Source organism: Pimephales promelas, chromosome 3 (genome assembly GCF_988280905.1).
Source record: "Pimephales promelas chromosome 3, fPimPro1.hap1.1, whole genome shotgun sequence".
Classification (NCBI taxonomy): domain Eukaryota; kingdom Metazoa; phylum Chordata; class Actinopteri; order Cypriniformes; family Leuciscidae; genus Pimephales; species Pimephales promelas.
In genome coordinates, this window is record NC_142771.1 from 13,162,690 (window position 1) to 13,183,041 (window position 20,352).

At 37.9% G+C, this 20,352-nt stretch overlaps 1 protein-coding gene and 1 long non-coding RNA gene across 3 annotated transcripts; one reads left to right on the top strand and one right to left on the bottom strand.

Moving 5' to 3' along the window:
* The first annotated feature begins 197 nt into the window (after positions 1-197).
* Positions 198-7,191, top strand: LOC148981986 (uncharacterized). The gene is made up of 2 exons (XR_016155068.1): positions 198-502; positions 6,410-7,191. It is a non-coding gene; the product is annotated as an uncharacterized LOC148981986 (long non-coding RNA).
* Positions 7,192-12,994: 5,803 nt separating this feature from the next.
* Positions 12,995-19,404, bottom strand: tnfsf18 (TNF superfamily member 18). Of its 2 annotated transcripts, none has more exons than XM_039687528.2 (3): positions 18,941-19,404; positions 14,281-14,338; positions 12,995-14,108 (listed from the first exon to the last, which is right to left on the bottom strand). In XM_039687528.2, the coding sequence occupies exons 1-3, from the start codon at positions 19,118-19,120 to the stop codon at positions 13,753-13,755; spliced, it is 594 nt and encodes a 197-aa protein (XP_039543462.2). In that variant the 5' UTR covers positions 19,121-19,404; the 3' UTR covers positions 12,995-13,752. The 2 variants fall into 2 exon arrangements, with proteins under 2 accessions (XP_039543462.2, XP_039543463.2); XM_039687529.2 differs by having other exon boundaries at positions 12,995-14,096; positions 18,941-19,402.
* Positions 19,405-20,352: the final 948 nt, after the last annotated feature.

A 20,352-nucleotide genomic window follows, 5' to 3' on the forward strand; every position in this document is an offset into this window, starting at 1 on the left:
CAGTAACACTTTCATTTGTGATTCTTGCTTTACCTGCAAATGTATTTTTAAATCCATGATGTACAGTTTTTTCTGACTCATCTTATCCTCCAACAAAGATGCGGAGAGAAGTGAAGTGAGTCATTTGTCTTTTGAGATGCTGTACATGTGTAAGATAAGATGACATCACTGCGTTTCGAGGTTTGGAGAAACGTTTGGTTCATTGTCCATTGCTCACGTATATGCGCTTATCGTTTGCATCAGGTCCCTTTATTTGATCTTATTCTAGCTTCTTAGATTCTAAGAAGCTTTTCTTTGTGAACGCCCACGCTTCTGTGTATTCTTAGCGAACTTGTAAACTGCAGAGGAAATGGGGGTGGGGAACGCTACCCGCCGCAAACACAGGTAATGGCTGTTTCGCTGACTCAGATCTGTCTGTCTTTAGACTGAAGATTTTCTTACGAGCTCGGTGGAATATTCCAACCAGCACAACAGCAGATGCACATTTAGACAAAGTGAATCGGTAGGCCCAACCTTTCATGACATTATCACTTTCAAGAGTTTTGTGGTTTGCTGTCAATGCATGAGTTTGATTATGCTTTGATGTCAGGCACAGTCCTTAAGTGTATTGATTTTGAATGGCAAGGTCTTTTTGTGTGTGTGTGTTTATCCTCAGACTTCTAATGTGTTGAGTGTGTATGTGTTGTTGAGTATATGATCCAGTGTATGTTCACATTAGCATATTTAGTTTTCTCGTGTTTTTGGTGGGTGAAACTGAAAGTTTTTTTTTTTGCTGGATTTCCCTGCCCTTTCAATTTTCACTTTATAGTATCAGAAAGTATGTGAATGCTGTGTCTCCACATGGACTGAATATTCAGATTAGAAGTGTTGCTGATTTTCAGGGCTAGTGTGAAAATGCTTTTTTGCTCATGAAAAAACACATGTGGAAATCAAATTTAAAAGCATAGTTTACCTAAAAATGAAAATTCTGTCATAATTTACTCACCCCAATGTTGTTCTGAACCTGTATGAAGTTCTTTCTTGTTTGGAACATAAAAGAAGACATTTTGAAGAATGTCGATAACCAGTTGATGAGCCAATGTTGAAGTCAATGGGACTCATCAACTGTTTGGTTTCCCATACTCTTCAAAATATCTTATTTTATGTTCAGCAGAAGAAATAAACTCATACAGGTTTGGAACAACTTTAGGGTGAGTAAATGATGACAGAATTTTCTTTTTTGGCTGAACTTTCCCTTAACCCAGCTGGCATTTGACTGACATTTAAACGTTTAAATGTTGTTGAAATAATGTCAGTTTATGAAAAAACATGAATTCGACGTCAAAACAACGTTGGACAACAAATAGCTGGAGTGGTTTTGTTAACTCACTCACTATAGATTCAACAGAAATATCAACAATTTTTGAGTTATACATCAAGTCAACATTATTTAGGCTACAATCTCAAAAGTAAACAGTTATCCAACACTGGCACCCGCGTTGGTTCAACAGTGACTCAAGGTTAAAATGCCAGCTGGAAAAGTTTCAATGTCATGTTACAAATCTATTTCACCATTGTTTTACCAAACAACAACTGAATCTCGTAAGGCAATAGATCATCTCTGGATCTTCCAACATCCCCATCATAAATGCATTTCATATGACTCATGTATTCCAAGTACCACTGTACTATGATAGCTTAGTGTAAAACAGAACACAATTAAAGCCTTTACTCACAGATAATAATACCTGTGAGTAAAAAATAATGGCGATTTTTGGCGATATTTATTTTTAGCACTTCCGTCCCTGACGCGCAGACTCAAACAGAGCTTGATGATGTAGATGTGACGTGAGTAGATATTATCGGCCGATATTAGGCATTTTCTAAAATATCAATATCGGCAGTTATAATGGCCGATAAATGAATATTTAAAAAACAAAATAAAAACAGACGAAACACGCTTGAACCATATCATGAGTGTTGGAGTTGTATAGTTTGTCCACCAGAGGGCACTCTACACCGTTCCTGTTGGCAAGCTAAACACATAGACTAGCTAACCATAAAGCTAATGCCAATATTATCAGTATAAGAAACAAGTTTCTTTTTAAAATGCATTATCATATTACATATTATTTTAGTTAAAACTCATAAATAACAACAAATAACTAATGTTAGGGAAATCTGTTAATGTTTTGTTGCGCATTTCTGAAATAAAAAATAATAATATATCGGCCGATATATCGGAATATCGGATTTTAAAACCAAAAAATATTTGTATCGGTATCGGCCTTCAAAATCCTTTATCGGTCTGGCTCTAGACGTGAGCAACCCGTCTGTCTTCTAGTGCTGTCGCATGAGAAATCTGAATCTTTCCCTTCTGATACTTGCAGAGGTGGAGAGTGTGAGTATACTGTCCATGAGCTAGGAGCAGGAGACACTTTTGCTATGTATTCTGATTAATTATTTTGTCATTTTGCTTCAACGTTTCCCCGATTGCGCGCAAGCTTCTTCTCCTGTCCATACGGTAATCTCTCTACTGTGCGACAGAGAGTCGTGTGGGTATGACGCAATCGTTAGCCTACTTTCACTAAAACTGCTTCTACGGGGCCACAACATAATAAGCTATAAGGTAATGGAGCATTTTATACATTTTCGTGTTTCTTTAGAAATAAATAAAGGACAAATGGGGTCTTTAAACGCCTCAGATGTAAAGTTATTCGCTGTCAAAGTGACGCCAAAATGAATGGGAGTCAATGGGAATGCTAACGCAAGTGAAGTTCTGCTACAAGATGGCTACTCCCGCGAGGCTTCAACTTCCGGTCGATGGATTACCCCCTTGTATTTCATGCAGCCGCCATTTTGAAATCAAAAAGAGGCTCCAGTGGGATTGACAACAGTGCCTTGGACTACCAACCTGAAGCTGCTGCCGCGATGTTAATATCCAATGTAGGATATGTATATAGTTTGTTCCTGCTTTTTTATGTTCTGAATTATATATATATATATATACTTTATATAACAAAATTTTTTTATTTGTGAATGAATTTCACTTTATATGATCTAAATTATGAAATAAATGTATGTACATTTTTAGAATAACTAATTTCTACATTAAACACAACAATACTCCATCGCATTTGCGCCTCTCCTATGATTAAAAACGGCATTTACGGTTTTCTTCCCACCTGAGACATTTTAAAATGGCGGCTGCATGAAATCAGTGTGGGCCTGTCAGAGTGAAACTGCTTCTGAAATGAGAAAAAAAAAAATGTAGGACGGGACTCGATTTTGTCCGTTTGGAATTGATTGGATGGCTGTGGTTTGCTATTGGTGGATCTCATGTGAGTGACAGGTTGCCTCAAGAGGTGTTGCTCCAAGAAGAAGGGGAAGTTATTTTGAGTACGAGGCCACATTAATTAAAAAAAGAAAAATAAATGTATAAGGATAAATTATTTATGATATATTATTTAATGGTGACAAACACAAAAAGTTGAAATAACTTAATTTGGGTAAGAAAAAAAATGAACAGGGTGAATTCAGGTGGTTTGGGCTTTTCTAACACAACAGAAATGTTTGACTTGTAATTTTATTAAGGACTTAAAAAATGCACAATACTGGAGTCCAACATCTCATAGTCAAATCAGTAAGTAAAACAGCGCCACCTGCTGCTGTAAAATGGGAGCTCAAGTGACAGAGCCTCTTCAACCCAATTGTCTTGATCTGAAAGACATGCGTTTTCATGTTATTGTCTGAGAGAGAGCAGCGACGGATGAGACTGTTCAAATAAAGGCAAATGAAATGAGAGATGTTTTCCTCTGTACACCACCGAGCAAAACAAGAGAAGCAAGAACATCTGATTAGCATTTTTCAATTTCATTTTAGCGACACATGGTGAGAAGGGAAAGAGATTTCAAAAAAAAACAAAGATCGTGTGAAGTGAGAAGCTGATGAATGACTTCACTGAAAATGAGATTCCCCTCAGAAACAGAAGCGAGTGCAGTGGAAATGCTTCTGCATTATCTCCCTCTTCCTGTGGTGGAGGAGGTGGAGAGCGGATGATTTTGTCGAGAGTGGGCTGTAAAATTAGCATTATGGACCTTTTGGTGCGGCTATTATGATTGCCTTTTCCGGATTTGCACTAATATCGCTTTGTGTGCAGAATTATTATTTTTGTGTAGGACTGGAAAGACCATGTCATGAAGCTAATAATTATTTGAGCTCAGCCAAATTCCATCAGTTAATTATTTATTGTTTCAACTTAATCCACAATTTTGAATTATTTTTTAAAGCCAATCACTCAGTGTCCGTCCATCTTGGCAATATGTTCCTGTAAGCTAACTCCTATCCAAACGGAAAGGCCAAAATCTCCAAAAACAGTTTTTGCCCCTGCCCAAAAAAAAAAAAGCTTCTTTGGCACGATAAAACTGTTTTTCATTTAAATCTTTTTTTGCACATTGTTTTCCCAAAGTCTATTTGCATATCATCAAAGTGGTAACCTGAAATTGTCACCTTTCCTATTTCTACCCGATTTAACCCATAATTTGTTGTTTTGCCACTAAAAATAATCTATGTTGATTCAGTGATAGTATGACTTGAATAATTCACAATACAGTTTTATTTGCTACATTGCCACAATTTTCCCCCATGTGTGTTCATGGTGAAGTATGTTTGAAAACAAATCACATTTCGGGGAAGATGAAGAGAAATTGGCAGATATTTTTAATATTTTTTAGTATCCTACTGTAAGTCAGAGGCCAGTTGAAGAAAGTTGCGGTCACGTTGCTGTTTTACGAATTTTCGTGGGCTATTCAATCATTTCCATAGTAATCCATGAGATCGAATGAAAGTTCGGATTAAAGTTCGGCAGTTCCTCACGCGGATTTCGGTCGTCTTCAAGTTGGTCAGGTGAAAGCTGCTTGGTTTGAAAGTGACATCTGTGCTTCATATATTGTTCCAGGGCCTACAATTAACGCCCAAAAGCGAGTACAAATCAGAGTTGGCGAGTATATGTAAGGGTTTCAGTCTCCAGGAGGCCAGCAAGGTTTTTATGAATCCTAATAATGAAATGTTGTGAGAACACAACTGTGAATGTTGATGGGTCAGTGCTGCATCGTCATGAAACTTTGAACCTTACCATTTTAAATATTCAAGTGCAAGAAGATACGAAAGAACCTAAATTCATTACTCACGCGCTGTGTGCGAAGTTTTGTGAGCACAAACATCTGAAGCACACATCCAGAAAGCCATGCTCTCTTGAACAGACAAATTCGCACAAAATTAGGTTTAAAAATTGCCCGTCTCGTTGAATATCCTAGTAAACAGTCGTTTATGGCAGTCGAGAAAGACAATGCATGTGTGTACAGTATCAGTGATCCATCATGTCTTAAAGTGACAGCAGCCTAATATTCCTGCTGCTATCTGTGGTTTATTTACAAACAACAAAGGACAAATAAAAAAAATCACTTACTGCTCTAACTTTTTTAAGGATTAATCTATTTAATGTATACAGTGAAGGCCATGCGGTGGCTATATCAGGCTATTAAGTTATAACATTTCTGAACCTGAAAACAACTCTTAGACTTACCTGAAAAACCTGAAAGCACTGTTTATTTCATTTGTATTTATTAGTGCTATTGCTTGTAGTTTGATTATTTAAAGGCTTATTTGTAGGCAGTTTACTTCATTATCATTATCTTTAACAATCGTTTAAATTTATATTATTTAGGTTTGTAGTTTTAGCTGAGGAATAGAAAGTGGAATAGAGAATTGTGAATTTTCACTGATATCTAAACCTTTGGTGTCATTACTTCCTGTATTGTGGCCGGTATATTTTCTGAAGTCACAGGCCATTGGCCGGTGTAGTTAGTTTTAGGCCCGGGGCTACACTATTGACAATAGACTTCCACGAAAGTAATTAGTGCGAAATAATTCAAGGCGAATGCGTCAGATGAACCACACAGGTTCGAAAAAATCGGGATACGGTCGTCCTACTCTGATAATGATATTTAATCCATGTAACCATACTATACTAGGATATTGCGCTTATAACACTTTAAAAACCCCAGTTTTAGAGCAAACGGCCAATAATACCTGGAGAGAGCTATAGTATTCACATTTCTTCTTAACTAACCAATATGTAGAAACAGGCTTTGTTCCCACAGCTGCCATGTTAGATGTCTTTTAGCTAGCGGGTTTTCTCTGTTATAATCAGAGTAAATCTGTGATAAATTTAATAAGAAAACATCCATACCCATCACTGAAGAGGTTTTGATTAGACAAAAGCAGTGCATATAATATTCAGGGCTATTAAACTGTGTAGGAATGTGAGATGATGAGTGTGAAAAGATGTTGATGAACTCATAAGGGGCTCCTCGAAAGCAGATGTGCTGAGTGATGTTTTGATTTACGCACTCTTTCGCTTTCTTTTCAGAAAGAGGGTCCCGCTATTGAGTCATCACAACATCACAGTAGCACAGAATGATGACTCTATAGATTCAAGATCTCTGAGATCAGTCTCACATGCAGAACCACAACAGAAGGCCCTGAGGTAGCCTATCTGAAGACGGTTCGGTTTAGTGCCATGGTAAGTTTAAAGTAGGTACAGACTCGAAATGATTATTGAAAACATGTCAATGTTGAAAAACCCACAGTTAACTAAAGATGTTTGCTGATGGATTTATGGAAATTAGTCACTGCTGTGTTTCTGCCCCCTCACTCCCACCTCGGTGGAAAATCTTATCACTGTCTGTCTCGTTCTTGTAAGTATATCAGCCGGTCTACCATCAGCATGAATGAGTCATCAACACAAAAAATGCATATTACAATGGCAGAAAGTATGTAGTTGTTTATTGATTCAATTGTCTTACACAGTGTATACACTTTTTGGCAGATATGTAATGACTGTGATAAAATATGGACACGAACCTCCACAAAATGAGTAACTTTATTTGAAAGATCTTAAGACATTAAGTAATATTACAAAACATTAATTCAGCCGTTTACAGTGACCCCAATAAGTGACTTAAAGGGATAGTTCACCAAAAAAAAAAACAGAAAAAAAAATGTCATTATTTATTCTCCCTCAAGTTTTTCCAACCTGTATGAGTTTCTAACATAAAAAAAATATATATATATTTTGAAGAATATGGGTAACAAGTTGATGTAGCCTACCCCATTGACTTCCATAGTATGGAAACAAATACTATAGCCGCATTTCCACTGCCGGGCTAGGGCTGGGCCAGAGCTAACAGCGAGCCGAGTCGAGCCAGTGGCCTCAGGGCTTGCATTTTCACTGCCGGGCCAGTAGCCCCACAACGCTGCCCTAAACCCCACCTGGATCAAACGTCATACAACCCAGCCCATTTCAGCGGGTATTATGAATGAATTTATTTTTTAAGTTAGGAAGATAACATGTATATTAACTCACTGGCCGTGGCTGCAATAGTGTCCCGATTGTCTCGCAAGTCGCCACTAACAGAGGGACGGTGACCCAGCACATCGTCCATCAAGTCCAACCATGGAAAAATCCTTCTCTGAACTCCGCTTTGTCCATTGTGCATTTTAATCGCCTTGTACAATACTGCGCCCGCAACTTTTTTTATTGAAGCGTTACTTGCTGAATGTTTAGCTTAGAAAGTTCAGCATCGATGTATTTTGTAACATCCTGGTTTCTTCACACGCCGTGACGTCACGTTGTACAAATTGACGTCATACCCTTTCTTCTGCCCAAATGCTCAGAAGAGCTGTGGCATCCTCGACAAACCAGTACAGGCGATTCTTCATTTCAAGCAGCGTTTTTTTTTTGTTTTTTGTTTTTTGCGCGCGATATTGCTTCAGATCATAACGTTCCATAACACAGATAAACTCCACCTTTTACCTTAAGCACGCCTCTAGCCCGAGCTGGCCCGCTCTGGCCCAAGGTATTCGACGGGCCAGAAATCCTGGCCGGAAGTGACAGTGGAAACGCGGCTAGCCCTGGCACGCACTAGCACGGCTCGGCACTGGCCCGGCAGTGGAAACTCGGCTAATAGGACTGACCATGAACTGTTTGGTTACTGACATTCTTCAAAACTTCTTCTTTTGTGTTCAGCAGAAGAAATAAATCCATACAGGTTTGGTAAAACAGGGTGAGTAAATGTAAATGACAGAATTTAAATATTTGGGTGAAGTATAATTATTTTTAATAATTTTTTTTTGTTCTCTAAACCATACACTCTAAACAATGCTGGGTTATTTGAACCCAAATTTGGGTAAAATATGGACAAACCCGAATGTTGGGTTAAAAATGTCATTTCAAATTTCAAATCAACTGTAAATTTTTAAATTGCATTTTTAACCCAACATGTGGGTTTGTCCATATTTTACCCAAATTTGGGTTCAAATAACCCAGCATTGTTTAGAGTGTACATTTTAAGTAGCCAGATGGTTGCCACTGTGTAATTAACAGCCATAAATACAGATAAATATGACATGTAAAAATAATTAAAAATATAGCTGCGAGCAGCGATGGCGGGCCCAAGCCGGTGGCACCGCAACCCCGGTTCCTTTAGTTACCTAAAGGCACCCGGGTGGCGGTGCCGAAGGCTTTGGCCCTTTCAAGATTAAATGTTAAAACGGCTTGCCATACTCTGTCATTTCGACTAGTCAAAATTATGTTACAGATATCTTAAATGATAATACAAACTATCCAAAATGTAATTACGACTAGACAGAAAGACGTTGTTGATATCTACAATGTTAATTCCGGATAGGCAAACTTAGCTTTTAAATGTTAAAAGGGCTTGCCATACAGGGACGTAGGCTCAGAGAGAGGCTCACCATATTCAAACCAAAATATCTGACTTCCTCTTGGTCCGAGCTAATGACTATGTAATAGAAAGTTGTCCGGCTTGAGGAGTACAATGTATATACCGATTTTTGTAACTGTAGATAAAACTAACAACCCCACTTTTGTCAAAAGGTGGCTCTATTTAGTCCTTGCACCATGCCCGTTTCTGAAACTTTGCACGTCTACTGGCTAATAAATGTGATGTATCTGTTGAGTTTCAAGCAATTTCAATTTCAATTTGACTGTTGAAAAGAAGTGCGCCGATTAGATACTCAGGATCGGTATCGGCTCTGACACTGCCATCTTTGACGAGGCTGATTCATATTGTGCATATACTATTCTATGTAAGGCACAAAGGCACAAAAACTTTCTAAAGTACCATAAAGTTTTTGTGTACTGTATTATAAGTGTTCTGAAGCTATTATGTGATATAGAAATTAATATTTAAGTCATTAAATTCAAGAACACGTAAACTTTTCCCTCTCTGCGCCTGTCAGTCATTCTCCATTCAGCATTCAAACAGCACGTCGCATTCGGTTACAGTCAATGATGAAACGATCTTCAAGATGATTCAATGTTAATCCTATTATACTGGGTCTTTAAGATAAAGGTCTAAAGGTCTATATTTTCGAATGAAGAAACTTTTTCTTGCTGGACTTTATTGCTGTAACTTAATCGTGTTACTTTCTACCGGGTGTCAGACGCTGTCGGTTAGATCACAACACTAGAGTCAGAGCACTATAATTGTTCTTCACGCACACAGTAACTGAAATTTAAAACCTTTAAAAGAAAAGGCTCAATAAACTATTGCATAGATAGATAATGTATAATACACTGTTCATAAATATGTATTTCCTTTGTGCTTTGAACTTTTCAATACGGACTCAATGCGCTGTAACTTCATGTGGCTTCAAGCACATCATTCTCCGCTCGGGATGCACATAAGTGCTTTGTGCTGCACCGTATTAGAGCCGTAATATCATAATGCAGTGACGTAATGACAGATTATTAATTGCCTTTCAATTATATGTTGCTGCGTCATTAAACATCTGTCCTATGCATTTCAAACATTTATAGCAGCCATGGCTTTATCTTTTTATGATTTTTGTTATCTTGTTTTTCATGAATGTATTTTTTAAAAATAAGAGCAATGTGTATTATCTATTATTAATATAGTTTATAATAGCATTTTTGTCATAGATTATGACAAAGTAATCATATGATCCACCAGCGAGGAACCAGCAGAACAGAGTGAACATTCTTTCTGTTTAGTTCAATCCTACTTAATAGGAATTTATTTAAAATGCTCGCTCTACTCCACACCATTAATGTCTTGTGCGGACATCCGTATTTTGACTTTCGGTTTTAAGTAAGCGATTTAAAAGCTCCCAAGTCCCAGCAGAGTCACACGTTGATTAACCGGTGGGAATATACACAATAGGCCTACCTGATATTGAACACAAGAGGGCAGTATAGCACTACGTATGACTCAGATTATTATTTTTTTCTGAATTTTACAACAATTCTGGCTGTTTTTGAACGTAAACATAATTCTTAAATGAAAAAAAGGAAAAATTGGGGACGTTATAATATTTGTATAATTTAATTTAGAAACAAATGATGTATAATTACATTTTTAGAAGATATGAGGCTTTTAGTGTTTACTTTTTTGACATTACTTTAATCTTTTGCCATAGTTGCACATGTCTACTGGCTAATAAATGTGATGTATCTGTTGAGTTTCAAGCAATTTCAAGCATGCTAAGAGTCCCAAAAGCATCAAAAAAGAATGTTAAAGTTTGTTTCGTTGCCACGGCAACAGTATCAAAGATATCAAAAATTCATTCACAGGTCTACATCTGCCGTGTATTTACATTATACAGATGAAGTTTGAAGCAAATCGGTTAAAAATAAGAGAGTGATTTCAAAGCATTTTGAAAGTGACACACTTCCTGCTGCCAGTTGGTGGCGCTATAACTTTGACTCACAATAGTCACATCCATGTGATCGGTCTCTTACAGCGAAAACACTGCTGAAGTTTCATCAAGATCAGTTAATGTATGCTGAAGTTATAACAGACATCCTGTTTCATGTTTCTCGCCATAATTTCGTTTCCTCGCCACGGCCAAACCGTTCGAGATATCAAAAATCCCGTGGCACTTTTTCATCCTTAATGTCTTGACTTCACGCTGATCGAGTTTCGTCGAATTTGGTTCAGTGCTCTAGGAGCAATAATTTAAATTCCATTGCATGTGTTTTAAACACAACCCTAAATAGCCGTCTTCCTGTTGGGCTGGGGTAAAAAGTAAGAGTGTGAAGTAGGCTATATATGAAACGATGAGATCTATATGTGTACCAAGTTTCATATTATTACATGCAAGTGTGTTTGATTTATGGACCAAATTTTCAGACCAAGTTTATTGACCAAGTTAATCTGATTAATAAACTAATTATATAAAACTATTGTCAATTCACTACAATTAAACTAGTTATATGCCTTTACTTATAAAAAATAAAAATAAAAACTTATTTAAAAAATACCAGGCTTGAGAAATGTATTTTCTTTATGCAGGTCATACACACAGCAGTGAAATGGTTAAGCCCCCTCCCCCTGCACACACACACAGACAGCCAGCCAGCCAGCCAGCCAAAGACACATGTAGGCTCAGAGTGGCCATATTCAAACAAAAATATCTGACTTTCCGTGGGTCCTAGCTAATAAGTGTCAATTAGAAAGTTGTCCGGCTCGAGGAGTACAATATACATACCAATTTTTGTAACTCTAGTTAAAACTAACCACCCCACTTTTGTCAAAAGGTGGCGCTACTGAGCCCTCACCACGCCCGTTTCTGCAACTTTGCACATGTCTACTGGCTAATAAATGTGATGTGTCTGTCGAGTTTCATGCAATTTGAAGCATGCTAAGGGTCTCAAAAGCATCCTAAAAGCATCCTAAAAGAAGGGTAAAGTTTGATGCGTCGCCACGGCAACAGTTTCAAAGATATCAAGAATCCATTCACAGGTCTTCATCTGCCGTATGTTTCCATTATACATATGAAGTTTGAAGCAAATCGGGTAAAAATAAAAGGGTGATATCTAAGCATTTTGAAAGTGACACACTTCCTGCTGCCAGTTGGTGGCGCTATAACTTTGACTCACAATAGTCACATCCATGTGATCGTCCTCTTACAGCGAACACACTGCTGAAGTTTCATCAAGATCAGTTAATGTATGCTGAAGTTATAACACACTTCCTGTTTCACGTTTCTCGCCATGATTTCGTTTCCCCGCCACGGACAAACCGTTCGAGATATAAAAAATCCCCTCGCAAACTTTCATCCTCAATGTCTTGACTTCATGCTGACCGAGTTTCGTCGAATTTGGATCAAAGCTCTAGGAGGAGTATTTGACATTCCATTGCGATCGTTTTACAAACAAACCTCAATAGCCGACTTCCTGTTGGGCTGGGGTAAAAAGTAAGAGCGCGAGGTATAGATGAAACGATGAGATCAACATGTGTACCGAGTTTCATATTATTACATACAAGCGTGTTTGAGTTATGGACCAAGTGTTCGGACCCCGTTCCAGGGGGCGCTGACGAGCCGCCCTGCCACGCCCGGGTACCAGCTTCAGCCCGGCTCTGATGGCCGCTGGTTCTGACCCGTGTGCAAAGTTTCAAGAGTTTTCGAGCACGTTAAGGGCCCCAAAAGTGCCCAAAAGGTAGTAAAATAATAATAATTATAATAATAATAGTAAAGAAAAATAATCCTTAGGAAAACAATAGGGCCTTCGCCCTTTCAGGGCTTGGGCCCTAATAATAATAATAATCCTTAGGAAAACAATAGGGCCTTCGCCCTTTCAGGGCTTGGGCCCTAAAAAGAAAGAAAACACATATGATAAAATTACAGTATATACATTCTTTTAGTGGCTTGGTTCTCTTGACACACCACCTGACCAATGACATGTTAATTGGCAAAAACTTCAGGCTGAATTGGAAATATTTTATTTTATATAAGTGTAGTATGCGTTTATTAAAGGGAGGTATTTTGATATTCTTTGTCTGCACTTTAACCCCACTCTATTCAATGTAGATTCAGTGTGTTTTGCAAGTTTTAAATGGCATTTTACAGAAATAATCCAGAAATATGGTTGTTGAGAAGCTTATAATAGTGACACAAGATAACCAGAGAGAAAACAAGCAGTATTTATTCCCTGTTTTACTTTAAATCTTGAAAAAACAAACAAAATCTTGATGTTCACGCTGTAGATTAAGTGATGTGTTGACCATAATTCTCAAACAAATTAAATGTACAACATCAGTAAGATTTAATCTCATTTAAATGTTGTATTGATTCAGGTTTTGTAGTGTGGTTAGTAAATAAAGGGTTTACAATACCAAAGTGAGTATGTTGTAGAAACATTTGGAGCAGTTCAGGGCCTTAGCGAAGGGTCAATTGCACACAAATATATATTGTTAACAAAGTGCATCATTAGTACCCAATTTTACATTGGCACACTCTAAAAAAATGCTGGGTTGTTTCAAACCATGTTTTGGACAAAAATGGACAAAATCAACCATTGTTTTTTTTTTTTTTTTTTTAAAGATCAATTTTTTTAAACCCAATGGATGGGTTCGTCCATATTTGACACAAACATGGGTCAACCAAACATTTTTTAGAGTGTTTAACAATCAGAATTCGGCTATGCAGTAACACGTATCGTTCTTCAAATGGAGAAAAGCTTAAATATAGTGCAATACAGGCAAAGAGCTTTCACTACTTTTGGAGATGTGACTTTAAGAAATAAATAAATAAAAAGTAATACATTTCTTACCAAATCAAACATGTCGCACACTGTCTTCACAGTACTTCAAAATCCAACAGATCAGTGCTAATCAGAGTCCACATTCATACGGTCACAGATCCATTTCAGTCTTCGATCTAGATCTAATGAAGCTTGATCACTCCCAGGTAGGTTTCAGCGTGATTGGTCTTGATTTTGGCTTTAGGCTTGCAGGTCACATTAAAGGTGTCTCCCCTACTCAGTTTAATCCCTTTAGCCATGAAGACAGTTGAGATTTTTGATCCATTGATAAGACCTTTGGAAATCACCTTATTTCTTTCTGTTTGCATAGTGATTGTGTAGTTGTCTTTCATGTCAGAGTCGAGGGTAACCTGTAGGTACAGGAAATACAGGCCATCGTCCTTCACCTTCAACTGATCCTCTCCCTCGATGAAGCCAGGTTTCGCCACTTTCCAATGGAGTAGCTCCACCTTGTCTTTTTGAGGCCCTGTGGACGAATCTAGAGATAAGCCATTTTCAAGGTTTTTAATATTGCTTACCATAGAAAAAGATAGCAGTATCCAAATAGGTGCTGGGGGCTACGTTAGGACATTTAGGGAATATATTTGGCTCTAGTAAAGACATAATGATCACAAACTGAAGACACATTAAGATTCTAAGCGCTGACTCACAATTTGGTGAAAATGACATATCGGTGTCTTTATTCGGTTGGTTGTGGTTTACTTGATCCTGTTGGGTCAGAGAAAATAAGGTAAGATCAAGGCTTTTTTAATCTCTCACACATTTTCTTATTACAGTCAACTATGAATGCAAGGTCCATAAAGACAGTCTTTCAATGAAAAGATGTAAAACGCTGTGGAATTATGAGCATTATACAGCATTTGAGGTTTCCTAGACACATAAATACAGTAGTAAGGTCCTGCTTAAGTGATTAAACTTCAAGTCAGTTTGCAAGGTGGTTGCATGGTTGTCAGGGCAGTGCTTAAAACAGTTGCATGGTTGTTAGTAAGTTGCTTCCATTGGTTGCCAGGTTGCCTGCTTGGTGGTGGTTCTTTCCTAGCCAACATTGTATGGTGGGGCCAATGTTGGCATGATATGGGCTTCAGGTGTGGGCCCCAAATAAGTTTGCCCATGGATTGCATGTTAACCCCAGTATGGGCTAATTCAGATAGGGCCAATATGAAACCCATGGGCAAACCCGTTCAGAGTCCATACTGGGTCTAATTCAGATAGGGCTGACATAAAACACATGGACAAACCCAATTAGAGCCCTCACTGGGCTAATTCAGATAGGGTCGACATAAAACTCATGGGCAAACCCAATTAGAGCCCTCACTGGGCTAATTCAGATAGGGTCGACATAAAACTCATGGGCAAACCCAAGTAGGGCCCTTACTTGGCTAATTCAGATAGGGCCGACATAAAACTCATGGACGAAACCCAATTTGGGTTCTTACTGGGCTAATTCAGATAGGGTCGACATAAAACTCATGGGCAAACCCAAGTAGGGCCCTTACTTGGCTAATTCAGATAGGGCCGACATAAAACTCATGGACGAAACCCAATTTGGGTCCTTACTGGGCTAATTCAGATAGGGCCGACATAAAACACATGGGCAAACCCAAGTAGGGCCCTTACTTGGCTAATTCAGATAGGGCCGACATAAAACTCATGGACGAAACCCAATTTGGGTCCTTACTGGGCTAATTCAGATAGGGCCGACATAAAACACATGGGCAAACCCAAGTAGGGCCCTTACTTGGCTAATTCAGATAGGGCCGACATAAAACACATGGACAAACCCAAGTAGGGCCCTTACTGGGCTAATTCAGATAGGGCCGACATAAAACTCATGGACAAACCCAAGTAGGGCCCTTATTGGGCAAATTCAGATAGGGCTGACATAAAACCAACTGTGTATCACACGAAATACGTTCTGAGGAAACTATTTTGCAAATCGCAATTACGTTACATGCCAACATATAAGCAGTGCTATTACGTTTGTCCTTAACGTAATACTATTGCAGTGCTATTATGTTTTTCCTGAACATAATACATCCAAAGCAGGTTTCTTACTATTTATGCATGATCGTGGCATTAAAGTTTTGACTCTTTTGCATTCAACTGTCATATCAATTAAGTTTTCCTTCGCATTTATTAATATAATATACCAACGTTACTCATAAATATATAAAAAGCATTTTCTCCAATAAAACACAACATACTGATACATTCACAAAAGACATACATTTTATTAGCTTGATGTAAACCAAATCTTAGAATCCATACGTTGTTTGCAAGAAACAGATCCAAACCCAGCCTTTTATCCAGTGATCTTCATCTTCATTTCTCAGCAGCGACCGCAAACGTCAAATCCGCGCTGGTGATGAATTCAAATTCAAATAATGCGCCTTCAAGAAGCGTTACGACATGTTTTACGGCAGTGATATCAAACGCTCATTGGCTCTCGCCTGCTTCGTCACAGATTGCGACATGCCGTGTTTCAGTCGGTGTAGTACATTCACATTTGAAATGGAGAAGAGCGCGTGCCTTCAGACAGAGAGCGAACCGAACTCAGATTAACATTTTCATGGATTAACGTTAATAACTTAAATTCTGATCTGTACCTCATACACAACTACTATAATACTGCCAGAGGACTGCGACTGCAACGCATCATCATGTGAACGACTTTTGGTAATGTTAATAATAAATAAATAAATTATTGTGAAATGTATCTGTCTGTTATGTTTTTTTTTCTTAATTGTGTTACCTACGTAGTTTTAAGGAATGGTTATGGTTAGGTTTAGGGATAGGAGTGGGATTAGTGGCTCAAAATATATTTTAATGCTAAAACTCATTTAACTACACATCTCTGTCTATGACGTTTTATCCTTTTTATATTCTGTATAAAATAAATATGTTTTTCGGAGTAGGATTAAGGGGTCTTGTTACATTTATCTTTAAAAGTGAAAGTATACAGATATCGTTATGATATGAAACATATGTAAATAGTTAACGTTTTGTAGCTGTAAAAACGTAATAAGGTTACGTTTAAATGTTGCAAATACGTCCATATTATACGTTTTAGCATCTATCCAAACGTACAAAAACGTACGTTACATATCTTTGAAAATAACTTATTAAATCTACGTATTAACAATGAGACATATTAGGTTAAGGACCAACGTAATAGCACTGCTTATATTGGCATGTAACGTAATTGCGATTTTTGCAAAGTAGTTTCCTAAGAACGTATTTCGTGTGATACAGGGTTGCATAAAACACATGGACAAACCCAAGTAGGGCCCTCACTGGGCTAATTCAGATAGGGCCGACATAAAACACATGGACAAACCCAAGTAGGGCCCTTACTGGGCAAATTCAGATAGGGCCGACATAAAACACATGGACAAACCCAAGTAGGGCCCTTACTGGGCAAATTCAGATAGGGCCGACATAAAACACATGGACAAACCCAAGTAGGGCCCTTACTGGGCAAATTCAGATAGGGCTTACATGAAATCCATGAAACAAACACATTGGCCCTGGGTTTTGATTTCGACAGTTGCTAAGGTGCTCAGGTTGCTTGCTATGTTACTCTGGTTGGTAACTAGGGATTTCCAACAGGTTAATAATATGTTGTCCAATTAATTTCAATCCAATTCATCAATCCCCTTTAGCTCATTTGTTTTTAACCCACGTATTTAAAAGGTATGTGCACAAGCAGCGCTTCTGATGTCAGACAAGCCAGGGAAGAGGAGGGGTGGCATTTCCCCTCAGTGGAATGATGTCATAATGTCATGTTCTATGTTCTGCGGTTGCTTGTTTGTTTTTCACCAGCCCAATATGCTGCATCTTTGTGTGTGTGTGTGTGTGTGTGTGTGTGTGTGTGAGGAAAAAAAAACTAATTTTAAGAGAAAGTATAGTTTCAGAACTTAACCAATTTCCTTTTCAAACAGCAGAATCAGGTTCTCATATCTTATAGGTGTTACTTTTGACTGTAACCACCAGTTAAATCCTATAGCCAACCTTCTAAAAGTTACCCAAAAAAGATATTTTTTTAATGTTTTATTTTTGTAGCACAATTACACTCTTAAAAATAAAAGGTTGTTTATTGGTTCCATGAAGAAACATCCATGGAAGCTTTTCATTCTGCAAAAGGTTCTTTAGATTTTAAAAATGTTCTTTACAAAAAGTTCTTTTAAGTAAGGTTCTTTGGGGAAACCCAAAATGGTTCTTCTATGGCATTGTTGCGCAAAGCCCCATTTTGAACCTTTTAAGAGTGTAAAAAAATGGTTCCTTTTATATGAACAAAACTGTGACTCAAAAATGATGGTAAATTGTAATTGCATCAGATGTTAATCTCTATCAACCATGTCACAGAAAGTTTCATTTCTTATTTTCTCTTGCAGTAAATTGTTCACTGGGCAGACAGAACGTGTTTTGACATGTTTATGTGGAAACCAGATTTGACCTTCCAACTTGCATGATACCAGCTAGTCCCTTATCAGACAAACAAAAGCATTTTCAGCAAATTCAGATCTCTCCACTGTGCTGGAAAGAACAATGATGATTGACACTGAGCAGCAGTATCAATACTGACATAATTTCCACATTGACACTAAATGAGCTGTTTGATTTACCGCATAACAAAGACTCAACGTATTATGTGGTCATCGTGTGCTTGCTTATTTTAACAGTATGGATATTATTGACAGTGAATGTGATGAAGTCTACACCTGCAAATCCACTGGAATTTCATACATCCACTAAAAAACACCTGTAAAATTCAGTTCAAATTTTTTCAGACATTTATTTATGTTGTGGTGATTACACACATTTGCGAATTGCGATCCCCTCATCTGCGGTTTTGAGTCAGCAAGCCGCTGTGGTCTGACTTTATCCCACCAGATACACAATTCACAACAGACACAATTGCCCGAATTTACTTTTATCATTTTCCAAACATTTTTTGATTCAAGACTCTGCTTCACTTAATTATTGTTTTTGTCAGCATACTGTACATGTGAACTTCAGTATTGTGTAAAGAGCATCACATACTCTAGAAAAAAAAAGCTGTCCTGGGACAGTATCATTTCAAAACATTCTAATACAGTATGTACCATATGTCCACCTTATGGCACATTTAAGATACTAATATGAACCCTAGGGGTAAATAAGGTACAAGAGTGTATCTTCTCTCCAGTGACAGATTTTGTACCTTTTTTTTTTTTTTCCTGAGGATGCATTTCATTGAGTTCACTGGCAAGGTTGAAGCAGCTTATATATAAAATGAACATAAACTTAGATTATAGATCTCATCCCTACCTTTGGTGTATCGGATTCTCTCTGAATGAAGTGCAGAGTTAGTGACGCGACCAAGCCTAGAGTGAGCAGGGTGGCCCAAACCAGCAATCCCCGGATCAGCCTCTTCTGATGGACCAGAGCTCTACCACCGCCACCCCTGTCACCCGTTTTATCACTGGAGTACTCGGCAGATTGAGACATGGTGCCTGACAGCGTCAGTACAGGAGAAGAGTGAGCGAACACTGGCGATAACACTGGTGAGGCTGGGATTGACGATGTCGAATGAGCGTGGCCTCCTCCTCTCGTCTTCTGGTTGGCCCGTAGACAAACCTCAGAATGTGTCAAGCTTCCTGTATGATGGCTTTGTGTTTTGTGAGTGTCTGTGTTCCTGTTTAGAGTTTCTCAGCAGATGTCCAAGAGGAGTGCTGTAGTGTACTTTCCCCTAAAGCATGGGTGATGTGCAATATGAAACATCTCTCGCCTGGGCAGGGACAGGCCCACCTACTCGCTGTCAACCGGAGGGAAGCAGGTGTCACAGTCCCTTTAATAGACTGCTGGGAGTTTTTACACTATACAAAACCATCACATTCTGTACGCCACATGTGACGCACTACGTGAGACCTGTGCTAAACCATATACTGTGCTGTTGTGTACAGGTGTTGGTTTCGTTTTTCATGCCGTAACTTGTTCAGTGGTCAAAGTGAGCATGTTTTGACATGTAGGAATATATAGGGAATTTAAAAAAAAAAATTATAGGAGAAGATAGGGACTGATGAGATGTGGGAGAAGGCTATCTTATATTATCTTATTATACCATCTTTTACTTTAGGCAGTGTTGACAATGGCAATTGTTACATAGGAGGAAAGATGGAAATAAAAAATAAAAATCGACTACAATATTGGCAGTGTGATGGTAGTGGGAGGTGGAAGCGGTGACGATGGAAATACATACTAAATGGTTACTTTGTTTACGCATACACACCCATACATTAACACTTTTATTTCACTTCTGGAATTATGGAATTACAAGATTGTTCACTACTGCATGTTGGTTTGTATGTCTGACTGTTAAATAAATAAATAAATAAGAATACATAGGGAATGAATCCACCACTACCACAAGTATTAGACCTGAGCTTAACTTTATTTGGCGTATTTTATCTTCTTATTCTGATTAATTATAATAAAATCGACATTCTGTCAGAACATGTGGTAACAATAACAGAATGTCGATCCATCCAATATTCATACACAGCTAATACAACAATGGAGAATAAGTGAAAGGATGAAACTTGAAAACACTCAAAACATTCAAATAGTGGTAAAATTGTTAGAATTAGTATTATTATAATTTTTAATAATTTTATTATTATTATAATTAGAAATTATAATTATTTTAATATACTGTAAAGTGTAATTTATTCCTTGGATGG

Coding starts and splice junctions, on each gene's coding strand:
- tnfsf18 (XM_039687528.2), bottom strand. CDS start 19,120: ATGTCTCAATCTGCCGAGTACTCCAGTGATAAAACGGGTGACAGGGGT. Junction 14,339..18,940: donor GAGAATCCGATACACCAAAG/GTAGGGATGAGA, acceptor CTGACCCAACAG/GATCAAGTAAACCACAACCA. Junction 14,109..14,280: donor TATGTCATTTTCACCAAATT/GTGAGTCAGCGC, acceptor GCTTATCTCTAG/ATTCGTCCACAGGGCCTCAA.